We start from the raw sequence: 22,113 nt of genomic DNA, 5'->3' as shown, positions 1-22,113 counted from the left end.
CCAGGCCTTAGCACAAGAGCTGCATCTATCTCTCCCCCAGCTCCCTGTGTGGAAAAGCTATGTTAGACACACACTGGGTAGACTCAGCAGATGCAACCTGGAAAGTAGTTTGTATCATCCCTAGTCCCCTGGTGTGCAAGATCTACACTGGAAAGGTGGTAGAATCTCATTAATATCCCATATCTCCCATTTCCATGCTGCAAAAATCTATACTGGGTGGGTGACAGCAGCCAGTTGGTAGTACCTGTTTCCTCAATCCACAACACCCACACCATAGGAAGCATCTGGGTGGAGAAGTCAGTGTCCCCAAATCTTCCCATGACATGGCACTGAGGTTCTGTCTGGGAAGAGGTGTGGGGCAAGCTGCAGAGATTGGAAGATCTGGTTAAGACAAAGAGTAGACTTTATTTGGATCAGAGAATGAAGAAATTCTTGCCCCCCAGGAGGTTCCTAAATGCTATGAAAACAGCAATGTCCACAATAACCAAACTATGGAAAGAGCCCAGATGTCCATCAACAGATGAATGGATACAGATGATGTGTTTTATATATATATAACACATCATATATATATATATATATATATATATATATATATATATACACACACACACATACATATATACAAAACACATCTTCTGTTATATATATATATATATATATATATATATATGATGGAATATTACTCAGCCATCAGAAAGGTTGAATACTTACCATTTGCAACTATGTGGATGGAAGTAGAGGCTATTATGCTAAGCAAAGTAAGTTAGAGAAAGACAAATTCATGATTTCACTCCTATGTGGAATTTAAGAAACAAAACAAATGAATTTAGATAAAAACAGAGAGGGAGGCAAACCAAAGGAAACAAACTGAGGATTGCTGAAGGGGAGGTGGGGGGGTGGGCATTAAGGAGGGCACATGATGTAATGAGCACTGGGTGTTCTATGCAACAGATAAATAACTAAATTCTACCCCTGAAACTAATAATACATCCTATGTTAACTAAATTGAATTTAAATAAAATTTTAAAAAAAAATCATAGTGGCTAAAATCAGAGGAGGATAACAGCTTGGTGATATCAATAGAGTGAAATCAGCCATAAGCGTAACAGGTACATCAGGGAAGGAGACAGTCTAAAGAAAGTTCTGATAAAATTACAATCATTTCTTATGATATGGAACACTTCTGTGTTCAAAGCAACACTTTCTTAGGGATGACTAGAAAAAGTACTTCCAAAATACAATTCCCTGACTGAACAGTTTTCTCCTGAACTATGAAAGCAATTTCCAAGCCACACCAGATCTGGGTATTTATGCACAACTTCTGGCCAACCAGTGACTAACCACTAAGCTATGCTGACCTAGGTACAAACCCTAGGAAGCCAGACTTAAAAATAAAAGCAAAGGGGAAAAAGAATCTCAGTAGGGACACCTGAGGCTACACACTACAGCTGAAATAGATTTCACAGAATTCGTCCAAGTATGCCACCAAATGAATAAGCAAATGAAAAAAACAAACAACAAGCCTCAGAGGGAGATTAGAATTTGGAGTTGCTACAATGTTATTTAAAATGTCAATTGTCAACAAAAAATTATGAGATATACAAAGAAACAAGAAAGTGTGGGCTATACACAAGCAAAAAAAAAAAAAAAAAAAATCAGTCAATAGAAACTGGGCAATAGAAAGTGCCCAGATATTGACCTTAGCAGAAAAAGACTTTATTATAAACATGTTCAAAGAAGTAAAGGAAACCACATTTAAATAATTTTTAAAAAGAATTAAAATAAGGTATATTGACAATTTCTCATCAAATAGAGAATATCAATAAAGACGTACGCATTATAAAAAACACAGTGGGAAATCCTGGAGTTGAAAGGTATAAACCCTGAAATGAAAAATTCAGTAGAAGGGCTTAATAACAGATTTGAGCTGGCAGAAGAAATAATTAGTGAAGCTGAAGGAACAGAAAGAAAAAAGAATGAAAATATTGAACAGAGTCTCAGATACCTGTGAGACACCATCAAATATGCCACCACAAGCATAATGGGAGTCCCAGAAGGGAAGGAGAGAGAGCAAGGAGTGGAAAGAATATTTGAAAAGGTAATGACTAAACACTTCTCAAACTGGACAAAGGGTATTGATCTACACATTCAAGAAGCTGAGTAAGGGAGTCTGGTTCTCTTCTCTAGCGGCTGGGTGTCCCTTGGTGAAGAGCTCCCTCACTCCTCACCTCCCTGAGATTGGGCAACCTCTGAGTCTAGAGACAAGACATAGTATTGGGTAGGGTGGACAGAGGTCTGCTGTCTATATCTGAGCAGATTAGACCCCACACAAAATTGTAAGGCCAAAGGAGTTTAAGGAGGCTGTAATCCAGCCCTTTCTTCACTTCCTAAACTATACACTGATTCAGGGTTGTGTCGGTCAAGAGAGAGCATCATCCTTTTCTAATTTGCCCTAAATTTTGAAATACTCTCTAAGCCCTGTGCCCATTGGGCTACATGTCTTAGAAGGGACAACTTTTTCTAATTCTCACGGAGAATTCTCACAGAGGTGATTTGTTAATTAGAATGGGTCCTGGTGTGGAGACAGGAGGGAAAAAATGAGACTCAAGGCAGGTAGAAAAGCCACTTCAAAGAGGCATACACTGGGTGTTATATGCAGCTAATGAATCATTGAACACTATGTATTTATTTATTTAATTTATTTAATCTATAGTACACATGATGTACTATATGTTGGCCAACTGAACATAATAAAAAAAGAATTGTTTAGACTGAAAAAAAAAATTAGCAACAACAACAAAGAAGCATACAATCACCCCCTACAATAATCCGTATTGGACCTGAAAGTTACTAAAACCCAGGCCATCCCCAAACCACATTATGCTCCCTGCTTGGCCCTCTGCCTCTGTCTGTCATGAATAAATAAAATCTTATGGAATGACAGTTATCATAAGGTTTTGGTTATATGTGGAACATAAGGAATAGCATGGAGGACATTAGGAAAAGGAAAGGAAAAATGAATGGGGGGAAATCAGAGGGGGAGGCAAAGCATGAGAGACTATGGGCTCCAAGAAACAAACTGAGGGTTTTAGAGGGGAGGGGTTGGGAGGTGGGGTTAACCTGGTGATGGGTATTACGGAGGGCATGTATCACATGGAGCACTGGGTGTTATACACAAACAGTGAATCATGGAACACCACATCAAAAACTAATGATATACTGTATGGTGACTAACACAACATAATAAAATAAACAAACAAACAAATAAATAAATAAAATCTTTTTAAAAAAGAGCTATGTGACCTTGGGCAAATTTCATTTCCTTTTCTGAGTCTTAGCTTTTACTCCTATAAAATATGGGCAATAATAATATCTATCTCAGAAGGCTGTCATAAGGAAGTAAAAAGAGCTCAGTCAGTTAAGTGTCTGTCTTGATTTTGGCTCAGGTCATGATCTCAGGACTGTGAGATCAAGTCCCTTGTTGGGATCCTCACTAGGCACAGAGCCTGCTTAAGATTCTCTCTCTCTCTTTGCCCCTCCACCCTCTCCCTCCTTCTCTAAAAAAATAAGTGAAAATAAGGAAGAAAAAAATATGTAAAAGTATTTGAACATGTAAACTTTCAGTCTATCTGAGCTATTATAAATGCTTAAAGTGTAGCCACTGAGGGCAGGAGTGATTTGTCTCTCGACATGGTGTTCCTACAACAGTACCATCCCTCACAAGGAGAGCTGGAGCCTCTTGAAAGTTAGTCTTTTCTTTGGAGACACTTGCCTCCTTTTCCTTGGCTCTACAAAGCAACTTTTTCCTTGACCTATTTCTCTTCTAGACTACATTCGCTAGAACTGGGACTAGAGACTACAATTCTAGCTTCTTGGAAGGGGTCTTAAAGGGCCATTCACTCAGAGATTTCCAAAGACTACTGTGTGGATAAGACAATAAAAGTAAGTATTAAATAAATAAATAGCAAAAAAAAAAAAAAGAAAGAAAGAAAGAAAGAAAGAAGATTCAGATCAGCATTATCTGGGGGAGCCTGTTAAAATTCAGATTTCCCAGAACCGTCCTTTAAAGAATCCTTTTCAGGAGGCCTGAAAGGGTGGGACTTGAGAGTCTGTGCTTTTAACCAGTGCCCCCAAATTCTGGTCATCTGTCTCCTCTCCCTTATGTCTGCAATGATGTGATGTCCTAGAAGGTACCAGCCACCTACACTCGAGGATGATGTGGAGGCAAGTTGACAGGCAGGCAGGCTCTGGCTATAGGAAGGTTTGTCCCCACCTAAACCTATTCCCTCTGCCTTTCGTACTTTGCTGACATTAGGTCTGAGCTTTGAAGTCATAATGCAGAAACCAGTTTTCTCTCTCATTTCCGTGTCACCAACAGTGACAACCATGTTCCTCAAAGCTGAAAGCTTCCGTCTCCTCTCCAACCCTCTCCATGCTTCACTTCTCCAGATTGAGCAACTTTACCACCCGCTATGTAACTAATTGGCTTAGAGATATTGTTGTCCCACTTGGGAGTCTAGGTAAATAAGCAATTGTCTTTAGTTTCCATTGCTTTTCCAGGCATGGTAGAACAGCAGTAGGTGGCAGCTGTAACCCAAAGTGTCCCCATTCTCTCTTCCTTCCTCCCTCCTGTCTATTTTCCCTCTGGTCCTGTCCAGGGGTGACAGGCATTATGGTAATTCTGTCTGTTTGTTGCTTTGAGCTCCCCCCAAATCAACATCTTGAAGATTGCTGTATACATTTCATATGGGGGCATGTTAGTTTTGCTTGGTGAGCATGCCCTAATTGGGTTCCCAGAAGGAAATTCTAATACTAGTACAGAAAATTAAGAACCAACCAACAGATGGGTTGAGAAGCATGACAGAAAGGGTGGCAGCCAGAGCTGCACATCTCCTGGAGCCTGTATCAACCATGAGACTGACAGGCTGGATCTGGGGGAAGCAGCCAAGCTCTTAGTGGAAAAACTGGATCAGGTGGCAGAATGAAGTAATTCTTTACAATATTTACACAGTAAGTCTCCCCTCACTTGGGGATGGTTTTGCAGAGTATGAAAGCAGCCACTTTGAGCCTGCGGGGTTTTGTTTTGTGTTGTCTGAGGTTTTTTTTTTTTTTTTCTTTCAGTGGGGGGTGGTACTTTTCTTGGGTGGCATATGAATTCAAGTCACGAGACCCCATGTCCCCTTTTAAAATATCCTAGTCCAATAATCTCCACCCTGTGGGCTACACACTCATTATTGCAAATACATTTTTCCTCTATTTTATTTTATTTTGATCCCAGTATAGTTAAAATACAGGGTTATATTAGTTTCAGGTGTACAATATAGTGATTCAACAATTCCATGTATTACTCAGAGTTCATCAGAGTAAGTCCCCATCACCCATTTCATCCATTCCCCCATCCACTTCCCCTCTGGTAACCATCTGCTTGTTATATGATTTAAGAGTCTCTTTTTTGGTTCTTCTCATTTTTCCCCTTTGTTTATTTGTTTTGTTTCTTAAATTTCACATATGAGTGTAATCATATGGCATTTGTCTTTCTCTGACTGATTTATTTCACTTAGCATTATACTTTCTAGATCCACCCATGTTGTTGCAAATGGAACAATTCATTCTTTTTTATGGCTGGATAATATTCCTTGTATATACATGCCATCTCCTTCTTTATCCATTCATGTATTGATGGACACTTGGGCTGCGTCCATAGTTTGGCTATTGTAAATAATGCTGCAATAATCACAGGGGTGCATATATCCTTTCAAATTAACATTCCCATATTCTTTGGGTGAATACCCAGTAGTGTTGATTACTAGATCATAGGGTAGTTCTATTTTTTATTTTCTGAGGAACCTCTACACTGTTTTCCACAGTGGCTGCACCAGTTTGCATTTCCACCAATAGTGCGAGAGGGTTCCTTTTTCTCCTCATCCTCAACAACATCTGTTATTTCCTGTGTTTATCATTTTAGCCATTCTGACAAGTGTGAGGTGATATTTCATTGTAGTTATGATTTACATTTTCTTGATGAAGTGATGTTGACCATCTTTTTATATATCTTCTGGCCATTTGGATATCTTCTTTGAAAAAATGTCTGTTCATGTCTTCTGCTAATTTTTAAATTGGATTATTTGGTTTTTTTGGGTGTTGAGTTTGATTTTTTTTATATATTTTGGATACCAACCCTTTATCAGATATGTGATTTGCAATATCTTCTCCCATTCGTAGGTTGTCTTTTAGTTTTGCTGATTTTTTCCTTTGCTGTGTAGAACCTTTTTATTTTGATGTAGCCCCAATAGCTTATTTTTGCTTTTGTTTCTCTTGCCTCAGAAACCATCTCTATAACAATGTTTTTATGACTGATGTCAGAAATTACTGTCTGTACTCTCTTCTAGGATTTTTATGGTTTCAAGTCTCACATTTAGGTTCTTAATCCTTTTGAGTTTATTTTTGTGAATGGTGTAAGAAAGTGGTCCAGCTTCATTCTTTTGCATATTGCTGTCCAGTGTTCTTAGCACCATTTAATGAAGATACAGTGTTTTTCTCATTGCATATTCTTGCCTCCTTTATTGAAGATTAATCGACTATACATTTGTGCATTTATTTATTTGTGCATTCTATTCTGTTCCATTGATCTATTTGTCTGTTATTGTGCCCTTCTTTGAGAACCTTCTTTGAAGTCTCAGTTCTCCCATCCAAGTACTAATACCTACAATTATTCCCTTGATGATACCCAATCCCCAAACTTTACTATCTTAATCCCTTCCCTTACCATTATACTGCCAAACCCTCTCCATCTCCATCTTAAAACCTTGAGGCCATCCTTGACACTTCTCTTTCTCTTACATCTTACATGCGTCTGTAGGCAAATTCTGTTGGTTTCACCTACAAAACACTATACCTCCAGAACCCATCTACTTCTCTTTACTGCTTTTACCTTACTAGTATAATCCTAATTGAAGCCCCTTCTATTTTTCTCCTGCATTTCTGTAAAAGTTTTCTAACTATTGTCCCTTCTGTCACTCTTTCCCTTTGATGTCTGTTTTTAACAGCCAAGTGATGCTTTATTTTAACTGATAATTTTATTGAGATAATTGTAGGTTCACATGCAGTCATAAGAAATAATTGCTTATACTTTGCCCAATTCCTTAAATGGTAATATTTTTAAAACTATAGTGCAATATTGCAACCAGGATATTGGTATATAATTCACTGGTTTTATTCCAATTTCCCCAGTTCTACTTGTACTCATCTGTGTGTATGTGCACACGTGTATGTGTGTATTACATTCTGTACAATTTTAACACTTATATAGGTTTATGTACCCACCACCAGTCAGGATACAGAGCGTTTTCATGTGAATCCTTTGTGTTGCCCTTTTTTTTAAAGCCATATCCATCCCCCTCCTTTCCCATCCCTTTGCCCTTTCCCTAAACAATGGCAACAATGAAACTGCCCTCCAATTCTAAAAGTCTGCCATTTCAAAATGATATAAAAATGAGATTATACAGTATGTAACCATTTGGATTTGACTTTTTCCCCTCAGTGTAATTCTCTAAGTTGTTGAGTTTTAACAATAGTTCATTCATGTTGCTGTCAAGTAATAGTTCATGCTATATTAGTTTGCTAGGGCTGCTGTAAGAAAGTACCATAAACTGTGTGGCTTAAAACAACAGGAACCTATTTTCTTATAGTTCTGGAGGCTAGAAGTCCAAAATCAAGGTGTTGGCAGGGCCATGATCCCCATAAGATTTTGTCTTTGTGGAACCTTTCATTGTTTCTTCCTAGCTTCTGGTGCTGTCTGGGAATCCTTGGTTTGTAGATGCATCAGTCCTATTTTACCTACATTATCACATGGCCATTTTACATCATCTTCCCTCTGTGCATGTCTGTATATGTGTCCAAATTGTCTCCTTTTTCATTTTATTAAAGTGAGGATGGCAAGGGAACTGCAGAGGGAGAGGAGGATTGAACAGGGAGCTTACATGCTTAGATGATGTCACTCAGCAGTATGGTGGGGGAGTCTCTGGGTCACAGGACTCTAAAGGACAACAGTGGCTTGGGGGCTTTATAGTCCTGGAGTTTACCTTATCTATAGTTAGCAAATGTTGGGCGCAGTTTTGTGGGGTATGCCAAGAAGGTAGGTTCTAAATGGCTGAAAACCTGTTTGTTTGAGCTATATTTAAAACAAAAGGATGTATAAAAATTAAAGCTTGCCCCTGGTGGGCTTTTGAGCTAATGGGTCCTGATCTGCTTTGAAGAAATAAACAACATAGGATCAATATACTGAGGTCGTCTTTGGCTCATCCATATAACACAGGGTCATGTGGGAACTTGATATTTAATATGTTGAGAAACTACCAAACTGTTTTCCAGAGTATACCATTTTACATTCCCACGAGTAGTTACTCTGTATCCTTATCAGCATTTGGTGGTGTCACTGTTTTTCATTTTAGCGGTTCTGGATAGGAGTGTGGTGATAGTTCATTGTACTTTGTCTTACATTTCCCTAATGGCTAATGATACTGAATATATTTTCATGTATTTATTTGCCATCTATATATCCTCCCCCTGTAATCTCTTCATATATTTCACCCATTTTTCTAATTGGATTTTTTCAAATGTTATGTCTTGGAAAAATATTATATATACAAAATACTTGTCCTTTGTCAGATACATAATTTACAAATATTTTCTCCCAATATGTAGCTTATTGAGTCATCCTCTTAACAGAGTTCTATGCAAAACAAAACCTTTTTATTTTGATGAAGTCTAAGTTATCAATTTTTCCTTTTATGGATCGTGTTTTTGGTGTCAAGTCTAATAATGTTTGCCTAACACAACACCTTGAAGATTTTCTTCTACTGTTAAAAAAATAGTTTTATATTTTACATTTAAGTGCATTGTTGGGAAAGCAGCCATTATATGATCTGTTGCCTTTTCCCAGACTTGCCCATCAGAGCCTTGGACCTGAAATTTCTATCAAGAGATAGAAATGTGAAGTTTCTCTCAAGAGATAAGGGGCCCTCACAGCCTGTGCCATGCTTATCATCTCGTGTGAGAATATCTTTGTAGGCTTCAGACCCAATGTGACTCTTTTTTATGCTTACGTGTGTACATCATATGGCACCAAACCAATTCCACAGCTGTATCTGTCCACAGCAGGGATGTGAGTGGTATAGGCAGGCCAGTTGCCCTGCTGTGTTTGCCAGGAGGGACCTATACCCACTACTGAAGCCCATCTTGCCTTCTCTCTATGTAAATAAAACACTGTTCTATTCAGTGCTTAACTGTGTTGTATTTTTCTTGACAATTCCAACACCAAGATGCAGAGCGAATGATGGTGGTTGACACAGTTATGATCTTTGCTGTCATTTGTGAAGTTGGAGTCCTCCCTCCCAGTTGGTAACTGGTATTTCTGCTTGACATTCATGATCTACTTTGAATGTTTGTTTTTTTTTTTAAATAAGATGTAAGGTTATTTTTTTAAAATGTTGTTTTGTCATTGTTGTACTTGTTGTTTGTCCATGGATGTCCAATGGCTCCAGTATCATTTGTTGAAAAGTTTATTCTTCCTCCATTGAGATATTTTGTCAATTTTATTAAAAAAATCAGTTTGGAGGAGAAGGGAGTAGAGGGAGTTGGGGGAAATTGGAAGGGGAAGTGAACCATGAAAGACTATGGTCTCTGAAAGACAATCTGAGGGTTTTGAAGGGGCGGGGGGTGGGAGGTTGGGGGAACCAGGTGGTGGGTATTAGAGAGGGCACATATTGCATGGAGCTCTGGGTGTGGTGCAAAAAGAATGAATACTGTTATGCTGAAAAGAAATTTAAAAAAATCAGTTTGGCGGGTGGCCTGGGTTCCTGAGTCCGTTAAACATCTGCCTTCAGCTCAGGTCATGATCCCAAGGTCCTGGAATTGAGCCTTGAATTGGGCTACCTGCTCAGCAAGGAGTCTGCTTCTCCCTCTCCCTCTCCCTCTGCCCCTTTCCTGCTTGTATGATTTCTCTCAAATAAATAAATAAAATATTTGGTTTTTTATTATGTTATGTTAATCATCATACAGTACATCATTAGTTTATGATGTAGTGCTCCATGATTCATTGTTTGCATATAACACCCAGTGCTCCACACAGCACATGCCCTCCTTAATACCCATCACTAGGCTAACCCGTCCTCCCACCCCCTCCCCTCTAAACCCCTCAGTTTGTTTCCTGATGTCCACAGTCCCTCATGGTCTCTCCCCCTCTGATTCCACCCCCCTTCATTTTTCCTTTCCTTCTCCTAAAGTCCTCCATGCTATTCCTTATGTTTCACAAATAAGTGAAACTGTATGATAATTGACTTTCTCTGCTTGACATATTTCATTCAGCATAATCTTCTCCAGTCCTATCCATGCTGATACAGAAGTTGGGTATTCATCCTTTCTGATGGCTGAGTAATAGTCCATTGTGTATACGGACCACATCTTCTTTATCCATTTGTCTGTCGAAGGGCATCTCGGCTGTTTCCATAGTTTGGCTATTGTGGACATTGCTGCTATGAACACTGGGGTGCATATGGCCCTTATTTTCACTACATCTGTGTCTTTGGGGTAAATACCCAGTACTGCAAATGCTGGGTCAGAAGATAGCTCTATTTATTTATTTATTTATTTATTTATTTTCAGCATAACAGTATCATTATTTTTCACCACACCCAGTGCTCCATGCAATCCGTGCCCTCTATAATACCCACCACCTGGTACCCCGACCTCCCACCCCCCCGCCACTTCAAACCCCTCAGATTGTTTTTCAGAGTCCATAGTCTCTCATGATTCACCTCCCCTTCCAATTTCCTGCAACTCCCTTCTCTCTAACTCCCCATGTCTTCCATGCTATTTGTTATGCTCCACAAATAAGTGAAACCATATGATAATTGACTTTCTCTGCTTGACATATTTCATTCAGCATAATCTTCTCCAGTCCCATCCATGCTGATACAGAAGTTGGGTATTCATCCTTTCTGATGGCTGTGTATGTGGACTACATCTTCTTTATCCATTCGTCTGTCGAAGGGCATCTCGGCTGTTTCCAAAGTTTGGCTATTGTGGACATTGCTTCTATGAACACTGGGGTGCATATGGCCCTTATTTTCACTACATCTGTGTCTTTGGGGTAAATAACCAGTACTGCAAATGCTGGATCATAAGATAGCTCTATTTTTAACTTTATGAGGAACTTCCACACTGTATAGAGTCCTTTGTAGTATTCCCTTATTCTCTTTTGACATTTGCAGGTGCTGAATGTTATCCCTTGTTTTATTCCTGATATTGGTAATTTGCATCTTCTCTTTTTCTCTTTGTCAGTCTTCCTAATGGTTTGTCAATTTTATTGGTCTTTTCAAAGAACCAGCTTTCTGTTTCATTGATTTTTTCTATTGTTTTCTTGTTATCAATTTCATTTATTTCTGTTCTTGTCTTTATTAATGACTTCCACCTCCTTGCTTTGGATTTGTTTTGTTCTTCTAGTTTCTTGAGGTAGGAATTTAGATTATTGACTTGAGACATTTTCTTCTTTCTTTTTTAAAAAAGATATAATTTATTTATTTGAGAGAAAGAGAGAGTGAGCAGGAGGGAGACAGAGAGAGAATCTGAAGCAGACTGTGCGCTGAGTGCAGAGCCCAGCATGGGGGCTCGATCCCACAACCCCGAGATCATGACCTGAGCCAAAATCAAGAGTCAGACACTTAACTGACTGAGCTATCCAGGCACCATGGGACATTTCCTTACTTCTACTTTGAGCATTTAGTATTATAAATTTTTTGTTGGCACTACTTTAGATATTTAACACAAATTTTTATTTTCATTTTCATTTTCATTCAGTTCAAGGTATTTCTTCATTTCCCTTTAGACTTTCTCTTTGACCCATGGATTATTCAAGTCTTGTTCAGTTTCCAAGTGTTTGGGTATTTCTTTTTATCTTTCTGTTCTAGATTTCTGGTTTAACTCCATTTGGTCAGTGAACATACTCCGTATGATTTCATTTATTTTAAATTTACTGAAGCTTGTTTCATATACCAGAATATGGTCTATCTTAGGGAATGTTCCACAGACTCCCCCCCCCTTTTTTTTTTAAAAGTAAGGAGTTGCTTCTGGGCTGAGAACTTTTTTTTAAAAAAATATTTTATTTATTTAACAGAGAGAGAGATCACAAGTAGGCAGAGAGGCAGGCAGAGAGAGAGAGAGAGAGAGAGAGAGAGGAGGAAGTAGGCTCCCCACTGAGCAGAGAGCCTGATATGGGGCTCCATCCCAGGACCCTGAGATCATGACCTGAGCCAAAGGCAGAGGCTTAACCCACTGAGCCACCCAGGTGCCCATGTTCCATAAACTCTTAAAAAGAATGTGTATTTTGCTCTTGTTGGGTTAAGTGCTCTGTACATATCAATCAGAACCCATTGGTTAATTGCATTTTCAGATATTTTATATCCTTAAAGATTGAATATTAATTGTAGCAATCATTGAGAGGAGAGTGCTGAAGTTCTTCAGCTACAATTAAGGATTTGTCTGTTCCTCTTTTCACCTCTGCTTATTTTTGTTTCATTTATTTTGAGGTTCTGTATTTTGGTGCATACAGGGAGATGTTTTTAAAATCTTAAATTAGATTATCCTTTTCCTGTGTTGCAGACCTCACAATAACTCCCTATTTCCTTCAGAACTAAAGATAAAGTCCTTGTAGTAGTCTACAAGGTTCTGTAAGATCTGTCTCTTGTTTACCTCTCTAACTTCATTTCCCACTCTTCTCCCCCTCACTTATTCTGCTCCAGCCACAGTGGCTTCCTTGATGTTTCTTGAGCAGAACAGGCCACTGCCTTGTTATAGCTTCCACTCTAACTCTTCACATTGCTAGGAATGCTCCATCAGCTTGGAATGGGAGTTTGGAGTGCAGTTGTTGCAAGAATTGTTAGCTTTACATAACAGGGAAGCCAAGGCCTGGGGAGGGTAAATGCCAATAGCAATGAGCATATTGTTAGCAAAGCTAGGGTGTTATGGAAAAGGTAAACTTGAAGAAGAGCAGTGAGAGAAGGTGAAAGAAGGGGGATGAACTGCTGGGAAGGATTTTACATGTAGGAAGAACCGATGCCCCAAATTCCCTCATTTCAAAATTCCTCCCCAAGCAGTCTAGCACTGAGTCTGAAATTCTAGTAGTGTACTTCTTTAGGATAAGCGTGTGAAGGCTCTGAGGAATCTGACAATATACAACTTTATATAACAGATTTAATCCAGAGCTTTAAAAAGATTATTTGACAGCAACACGTTTTCCTCCCTCTATGTCTATCTTACAAAATCCACTTTAGGAAACACTGAGTCAAAGATTCCTGTTTCCAGAAAACTTTTGCTAAAAGATTAATTTTACTGGAAAGGCCTAGTTACTTATCAGTCTTTCTTATTCTGCAATGATTGTTTTATTCAATTAGCCCAGGTGTTGGCAAACCATGGCAAAGCCCTCGGCTGTCCACCTGATTTCATAAATAAAAATTTGTTAGAACATAACCATGTCTATTTGTCTGTGGCTTCTTTCTCATTACAATGTATAGTTGAATAGTTGTGACAGAGATGAATGGTCAGCAAAGCCAAAAATATTTACTACCTGACCTTTTATAGAAAAATTTGCCAAGCCCTGGATTTACACAATAGCAAAGGCCTGAGATTTATTAGCAAATGATAACAAAAGTTAGTGGCTGGCACCAGCAATTTATTATTATCTCTCATGGTTCGGTGGATTGAGTGGACTCATCTGGGAAGTTCTCATTTGGTATCTCTTATGTGTTACAATTATATGGCAGTTGGAGATACAGTCATCTGAAGGCTGAACATCCAGGGTGGCTCACTCTCATGGTTGGCAGCTGATGCTGGATTTCAGCTGGGAGCTGAGCAGGAGCTGTTGACTAGTGCATCTATATATGGCCTTTCCCTTTAGGTTGGATTTCTCACAATATGGCATCATTTCAAGAGTAAGAAGTAGATACTGCCAGTTCTTTTAGAGTCTAGGCTTGGCACTGGAGTAATGGCACTTCCACCTTATTCAGTTGGTCAAAGCAGCCCCAGACCAGCCCAGATTCAAGGGGGCTTGAGGAATAAACTCTATCTGTGCATAGGGGAAGGACAATAGTGTGCACAGAAGGATAGAATTAATGCTGATTATGTTGAAGGCAAACTACCACCATGAAGAAGTAGTATGAGGTGTTTGGGGAGCAGGGTGTAGAAAGTTTTCTTTGGAAAGAACTTTTAGGGTGACTGAAGCCAACTCTGCTTTCACCTGTGCCTATTTCATAGATAACCATATTGAAGCTCAGAACATTAGGAGATGCTGCTGAAGGTCATTGTCTGCCTTATAGTGTTGACAAGGACCTTAGCTGACTTGTTGGATGTATGTAGCTAACCCCAAAAAAGACAGTGGTCTAGAGCCAAGGGGCTGGTATGAGGGGGCTAATGGAGCCTGAGTCTCTAAATAAAGCTCTCTCCTTTCCCTAATATTTCCTTACTCCTTAGGGCTTACTAGGGTACCTCAGCTACTATGTAAACATCTAGACTTTATGGACACACCAGATCCCTGCCACTACGCCTTGTGGGTTTCTGAAGTCTTTCTCAAATCTGGACTGTGCACTACAAATGAACTCAGAATACCTTAAAGACAGGGACCACATCTTAAATTTCTTTCACTTCCTCTGACCCTGAAATACCTCATACTAATGCTATGTATATAGAAGACAATAGAAATTGTAGATCTATTCAAATCCCAACTCATTTCCTTGCACAGTCTATACAAGTAGAATTCTGTGGTTTGGTCCCTGCACACTATGCCAGCCTTATCTTTGACCTTCACTGAACTTCAGTGATGATATATCAGGCATCCATTTCTCTTTCTCTTTCTGTCTCTATCTATGTCTTTCTCTCTGTTTCTCTATTTCTGTCTCTCTGTCTCTCTTCCCACCTGGCTGTATGCAGCTGTTCTCAGTGTTTGGAACATTCTTCCTTCACACTCACCTTCACTCACTAGTCTACCTCTTTGGTATCCTTCACAGCATGGGTGTTACTTTTCCAAAGAGATCCTCCTTGATACCAGGTACCCCTTTTGTGTTATCATAGCACCTTGTATTTTCCCCTTAATAGTGATTTTCCCACTACCCTCTAATGTAATTACTTACTTTTCTGTCTCCTTGACTTGACTACAGTGCTTGAGAGCACAGTCCATTTCTGTCTTCAACTTTGTCTCCTCATGGATTTGCAAGAGTTCTCACACAATGAACGGATGTGCTCTCCCTTCAGTGATCTCCACTTTCTTCCTGCTGCTCTGTATAAGTGTGCTGGAACAAGTTGTATAGTGGGCAGGAGCTGGGATGATGGATAAGGAACATGTGTTCAGAATGTCATGTGAGTCACTTGCAGCATCTCTGAACAACTCTTTAGAGCTCTTGCCTGTCTTGTCCTGGAACATTTTTGCAAAAACCGACTCCTTTGCAAGTCTCTACACATATGTTACTCCATTTTTTAAGCCTCCCACCACCAACTCAGTGAGCACTACATGTTGAGCACTTGTCCTTGCTTCAATTCCTCAAGCACAGCAGAACTATAGCCTAGCACTGGGGAATGTATGCCAATTCCTCAGCTTAGGAAGTCTGATCTAGGCTTTGTGAGAAAAAGGTGGGCATTTTGGTAGCTCTGGGGTGCCACTCAACTGTAAGTGGACAGCTAATGTGCTTGGGAGATAACCAGCCCCCTAAGACCATTTGTCAAGCATGCCGATTATGATTAAATATAACTTGCTAGACTATAAGTGACCCTCAGACAACAGAAAGAATCTAGCAGAACATTACACATCATGAAGCAACCCCAGGGTAGAGGACGTCAGCAGTCTTGCTCAATTAATCCTTGGAAACAGAATCAGAATTAATGGGAAATCTGTTGAAAGTTGATCGACACCTTTTGAAAGGTGAAATCCTTTTCCGTTCCCATTTAGTGTTGTTAAAGCCATTAGCAGAAATTGGAATAGAGAAATACGACCTTTCATGTGGTAGATTCAGAGGCTGAGAAGATGGACGAGATGGAAATGTACTGGCAGCTTATAATAAGCACCTGGGTGGTAAGTGATAACTAAAGATTGAAAATTGACAAATGGGTCAAACTGGGAAAGACCAAGACAGAGAGGAATGGAGTGCATTTTGCATGCAGAGGTGATGAGGGAAAGGAGTGGGAGCATCAATAATTCAGCAGGGTCACCCACACTGTAAGCCAGATATGGATTACTCAGAAAGTGGTTAAAATGTGCTAGGTGGAAAAGTCAGAGAGATTTTGTTACAAGATGAAGAGACCACTTTCCGGCTGTTAAGAGAAGTAAATGATTTAGTTTTCCCTGGAGAACTAGGGTACCAAAGAGAAATTCTCCAAACTAGAAGTCAGGAGGTCTGAGACATCTGTTTATTCAGTTTCAAAGTGGCTGAATTGCTCCAAACCTCCTCACCCTGCAGATGATTGCATCCTTCCAAGTGACTAATATGTTATTTCTTTGAAAGCTATCAGACTTACAAATGTAAGGAATTATAATCATAGTCATCCAACTGAATCAAGTGCAAAAGAATATTGCTCTAAGGGACTAGGTGAGATTTTAATTATTTCCTCTGATGGAGGTGAACATGTTTGCAGATAATCTTGAGTGGCACCAGTGCCCAAATGATTTATCTTGGGATTTAGAGACACATGCATCCCTTGGTATTTTGATTGAGGAAAGCTCAGGGATGTGGGTTGTGCATCAGAATGGAAGATACGACTTTCAATTTACTCTGCCATTTTGGTTTAGCATAATCATGATGCCCTGACAGTGGGAAGAAGTGGAACAGCAGGAGGTGGTGATCAAATGGCTAGGGGCACTGTCAAGAGTAGCATTTGAGTATTGACAGGTTTTCACCTATTGACCTGAGTTGGCATCATTTATTTGAAGGGTTTTTCATAAGATCTGCCAGAGGATGAAGTTTTGGGTCATAGTTGTTGTTGTTGTTATTATTATTATTATTATTATTATTAGAATGTTGGTTATGTGCCAGGTGTTGTGCTAAGCATTGTACTGTACCATCTCTTTTAATCCTCACAACCACTCTATGCAGTTAGATACTGTTATTATCTTCATTTTACAGATAACAAAACTTAGACTAAGGTGTATGAGTAACTTCTCCAAGGTCACAATGCTAGTAAAAGAAGACAAAGTCTGGTAGTAAACCCAGGCACTAGCTCCAGAACCTGTGTATAGAACCACTATGTAATATTGCCATATACATATATGAATGAACCTGAGGCTCTGGAAAGAAAAGAAATGCGACCTTTCCAAAGTCACCCAAATAGGTAGTGGGACTACTTACCATTTATTCCAGGAGTGAATCCAGTATGTTCACAGCAAGTGAGGAATACAACAAAATCTCATTTTATAGATGTAGCTCAGGTCTTATAGTAATGATGGTGATAATGACAGTAATGACAATGGCAGCAGTAGCTGATAATTATTGAACATCAGTTATATGCTAAGCACTGTAATAGCTATTGTATATGTACACTCATTTCTTTATTCAATGAACAAATGGTTATTTAAAGCTTACTGTACATAAGACAGTATTATAGAGACTAGGGATATGGTGATGAACAAGACAAGCTTGATGTCTGCTTCTATTTTTTTAATTTTTTGAAAGCCAAAAGCCATTTATTCACCATAAAATACATTTTTTTATTTGGGTCCTTTCTTTTTTTTTAATTTTTAATTTTTTAATTTTTTATTTTTTATAAACATATATTTTTATCCCCAGGGGTACAGGTCTGTGAATCACCAGGTTTACACACTTCACAGCACTCACCAAAGCACATACCCTCCCCAATGTCCATAATCCCACCCCCTTCTCCCAAACCCCCTCCCCCCAAAATACATTTTTAAACTCATAAAAACATGAAAGGCAAAAATATGATAAGTTGGGGCACCTGGGTGACCCAGTGGGTTAAGCCTCTGCCTTTGGCCGAGGTCATGATCTCAGGGTCTAGGGATCAAGCCCCATCAGGCTCCCTGCACAGCAGGGAGCCTGCTCCAACCCCCACACCCCCGCCTGCCTCTCTGCCTGCTTCTGATCTCTGTCTGTCAAATAAATAAATCAAAGCTTTTAAAAATATGGTAAGTTATGTGGGAAGAAAAGGTAGATTGGGGGAAATGGATAATATATATATATATATATATATATATATATATATATATTAGGTACATGGATATATCAGTCATATACAACATATAGATTTTTCAAATTGAAAACAAAGTCGAAGGAGAAAAGCAGTCAAACATTGTATTCATAGAGGAACTCAACAAAATGACAAACACATATTTGAAAAGGACTTTCCTATCAGTGGAGAATTGCAAGTTGAAATTAGGATAAAATGATGAAACAGACCTTACTTATGCCTATCAGACTGACACAAAATAAAGGAGAGTGAAAACCCATAATCCAAGTGGTGTGCAGTCAAGTATACTTTCCTACATTGAAGGTGCAAATGTAAAAGGGAAAGCAATCTGGAAATACAAATTAATACCTAAGATATAGAAAAACATGTACTCAGCCCTTACACTTCTAGAAATCTATTCCATAGTAGTCATAGGTAGGAGTACTACAAGGATATTTGTCTAACACTAGCCACTGAGAGGCCCAAGAATGGGGAGGGAGGGAGGGAGGGAGAGGAAAGGGGAGAAGTGGGGAGATGGAGAGAATTCATTTAGGTTGATACCTGCTTTTAGATTGAGTCTTACAGGTCTTAAATGAAGAATACCAACTGCAAACATGAAAACAAATGAGATGTCTGATAATATTTATGCAAATGACACTACAAAGAGCTGATATCTAAAATCTATAAAGAACTCCTCAAACTACACTCAAAAAAACAGGCAATCACATCAAAAAAATGGGCAGAAGACATGAACAGACACTTATCCAAAAAAGACATATAAATGGCTAACAGACACATGAAAAAATGTTCATCATCATTAGCCATCAGGGAGATTCAAATCAAAACCACATTGAAATACCACCTTACACCAGTTAGAATGACCAAAGTTAACAAGGCAGTAAACAATGATTGTTGGAGAGTATATAGGGAAAGGGGAACCCTCTTACACTGTTGGCGGGAATGCAAGTTGGTGCAGCCATTTTGGAGAACAGTATGGAGATTCCTTAAGAAATTAAAAATAGAGCTTCCCTATGACCCTTCAATTGCGCTACTGGGTATTTACCCCAAAGGTACAGATGTAGTGAAAAGAAGGGCCATCTGTACCCAATGTTTATAGCAGCAATGGCCACGGTTGCCAAACTGTGGAAAGAACCAAGATGCTCTTCAATGGACAAATGGATAAGGAAGATGTGGTTCATATACACAATGGAGTATTATGCCTCCATCAGAAAGGATGAATACCCAACTTTTGTAGCAACATGGACAGGATTGGAGGAGATTATGCTAAGTGAAATAAGTCAGGCAGAGAGAGTTAATTATCATATGGTTTAACTTACCTGTGGACTGTAAGGAATAACATGGAGGACATTAGGAGAAGGAAAGGAAAAGTGAATTGGGGGAAATTGGAGGGGGAGAAGAACCATGAGAGACTGAGACTGTGGACTCTGAGAAACAAACTGAGGGTTTTGGAGGGGAGGGGAGTGAAGGGTTAGGTGAGCCTGGTGGAGGGTATTAAGGAGGGCACATATTGCATGGAGCACTGGGTGTGGTGCATAAACAAAGAATCTTAGAACACTGAAAAAATAAAATTAAAAAAAATTTATATCCACCCCCCCAAAATATATATATGCAACTGATGAATCACTAAACTGTACCTCTGAAACTAATAATACACTATGTTAGTTGCTTAAATTTAAATTTAAAACATTTAAAAAAGAAAAAAAATCCAAGAAAGGATATCTGATAATAATTCTGTTGTAAAATAAATAAAACAGTAATATAAGGGAAAATGGGTGGCAGCTACATTGGATGCGGTGGTCAGGGAAGCTCTCTTATCATCTTATTAAATGCTCTCAACAGCCCTGTGAAGTGTGTAGACACTGGTCAGCAGAGATGTAAGTAATGAGGTAATCAAATCCACACTTTGCTGGTATCTATAGAGCCAGAGGCCTACAGCTTGATCTATGCAGAGCAGGGGCATAGGAAGGTTGTTTACATTGTCACCCCCAAGGCAATACCTGATCAATTAAGGAACACAGAAAGTGTTGGATGGAATTTTGTAGTCAAGAAAAGACAGTTTTGTAGAAAGTGGGAATTAAAGGGACCAGCCCAGGAAACATTCTACATGTTCAGAAGAGTGCTCTTCATGACCATAAATCTTTGTGACCTTGGATTAGGCAATGGTTTCTTAGATATGACACCTAAGGTACAAATAAAAGAAAAAATAGACAAATTGAACTTAATCAAAGTTAAAAACTTTTATGGTTCAAATGACATCTTCAAAAAAGTCTAAAGACAACACATAGAAGGGAGAAAGTGTTGAAAATTATATACCTGATAAGAAACTTGAAGAATATTTACAACTCAAAAAATAAAAATAACCCAACTAAAAATTGATGAAATGCACATTACTCCAAAGAGAATATACAAATGTCCAATAAGTTCACGAAATACATTCAACATCATTCACCATCAGGGAAATGCAGATCAAAAACCACAATGAAATACCACTTCACATCTACTAGGATGGCTATAATCAGAAAGGCAGACAAGTGTCAAAAATATGGAGAAATCGGAACCGTCATACATTGCTGACTGACATGTAAAATGGTGATGTTTCTTTGGAAAAGTTTGGAAGCTCCTCAAAATGTTAAACTTAGTGTTATTATATAACCCAATAATTTCACAGGTATATACCCAAGAGAATTGAAAATATATGTTCACACCAAAACTTGTACACAAATGTTGATAGCAGCTTTCTCATAATAGCCAAAAAGTGGAAACAACTCAAACGTCCACCAACTGATGAATAAACAAAATCTGATCAATGCAAACAGAGGAATATTATTCAGCCATAAAAGGGTCAAATACTGATACACAGTATAACATGAATGGACACTGAAAATATGCTAAGTGAAAGAAGCCAGACACAAAAGACCACATGTTGTATGATTCCATTTATATGAAATGTCCAGAATAGGCAAATCTATAGAAATAGCAAATAGATTAGGTTAATGATTGCCAAGACCTGGGGGGAGGGGGCAATAGGAGTGTTTGCTAGTGGGTGTGGAATTTCTTCTCGGGGTGATGAAAATGTTCTCAAATTGATGGTGATTGTTGTGCAACTCTGTGAAATACTAAGAACTATTGAATTTTATATTTTAATAACTAACCCCAGGGTTACTTATTAAAACCCCAGGGTTACTTTCTTCCCTCCTTCCTTCCTCACCCTAAGTTTTTATTGAATATTATCTGCGTGCAAAGACACTGTACTGGGTATTTGGGGATGTAATGGTGACTACAGCATGGCTTTGCCTTAGGTGCTCTTAGCCTACTAAGGAAGAAAGACATTAAGCATGTAGTTAACAGTATACAACAACTCTTTCTCCTTTTTGGTTGAATTTGTTCCTAGGTATTTTATTATTCTAGATCCTATTGTAGGTGCAATTATTTTCTTAATTGCCTTTTGAATTGTTCATTAATAACGTATAAAATACAACTTAAATTTGTGTGTTGATTTCTTATTCTGAAACTTACTGAACTTATTAGCTCTAACAATTTTTGTGTGAGTTCTTTGGAATTTTCTATACGCAAGATCATGTCATCTGTGAATAAATGTATTTTTATCTCTTCCCAAAAAATGAATGAAAAGTGTTAGGGAATAAAAGTATTTAACTGGGAGGTCTTACTTAATCTGATGGGTTGGGGAAGAAATTCCTCATGATGTGTTCTTTTAACTGAAACTTGAATGACTCAAAAATAAATTGTGGGAGTGGAAAAACAGCATGGTGAATGTCTTGAGACTGGAAAAATCTTGACATCTTGGAATAAGAGAAGAAAGAGCAGTCTGGTTGAAACATTAGAAGTGAAGGTGCCAGGGAGGTGGTATAG

At 38.7% G+C, this 22,113-nt stretch overlaps 1 protein-coding gene across 1 annotated transcript in view; it reads right to left on the bottom strand.

The window, feature by feature from the left end:
• LOC309856459 (uncharacterized protein) overlaps window positions 1–22,113 on the bottom strand; it is a 110,841-nt gene that overhangs the window by 26,189 nt on the left and 62,539 nt on the right. Inside the window, exon 2 of the mRNA XM_082717692.1 lies at window positions 15,183–15,369. Coding sequence (XP_082573818.1) covers window positions 15,183–15,229 — 47 coding nt within the window. The 5' untranslated portion in view covers window positions 15,230–15,369. The remainder of the gene's footprint in view (window positions 1–15,182; window positions 15,370–22,113) is intronic.

Source organism: Mustela nivalis (genome assembly GCF_964662115.1).
Source record: "Mustela nivalis genome assembly, chromosome: X".
Taxonomy (NCBI): domain Eukaryota; kingdom Metazoa; phylum Chordata; class Mammalia; order Carnivora; family Mustelidae; genus Mustela; species Mustela nivalis.
Note: the sequence above shows the minus strand (reverse complement) of the source record. Positions and strands in the feature narration are given on the sequence as shown.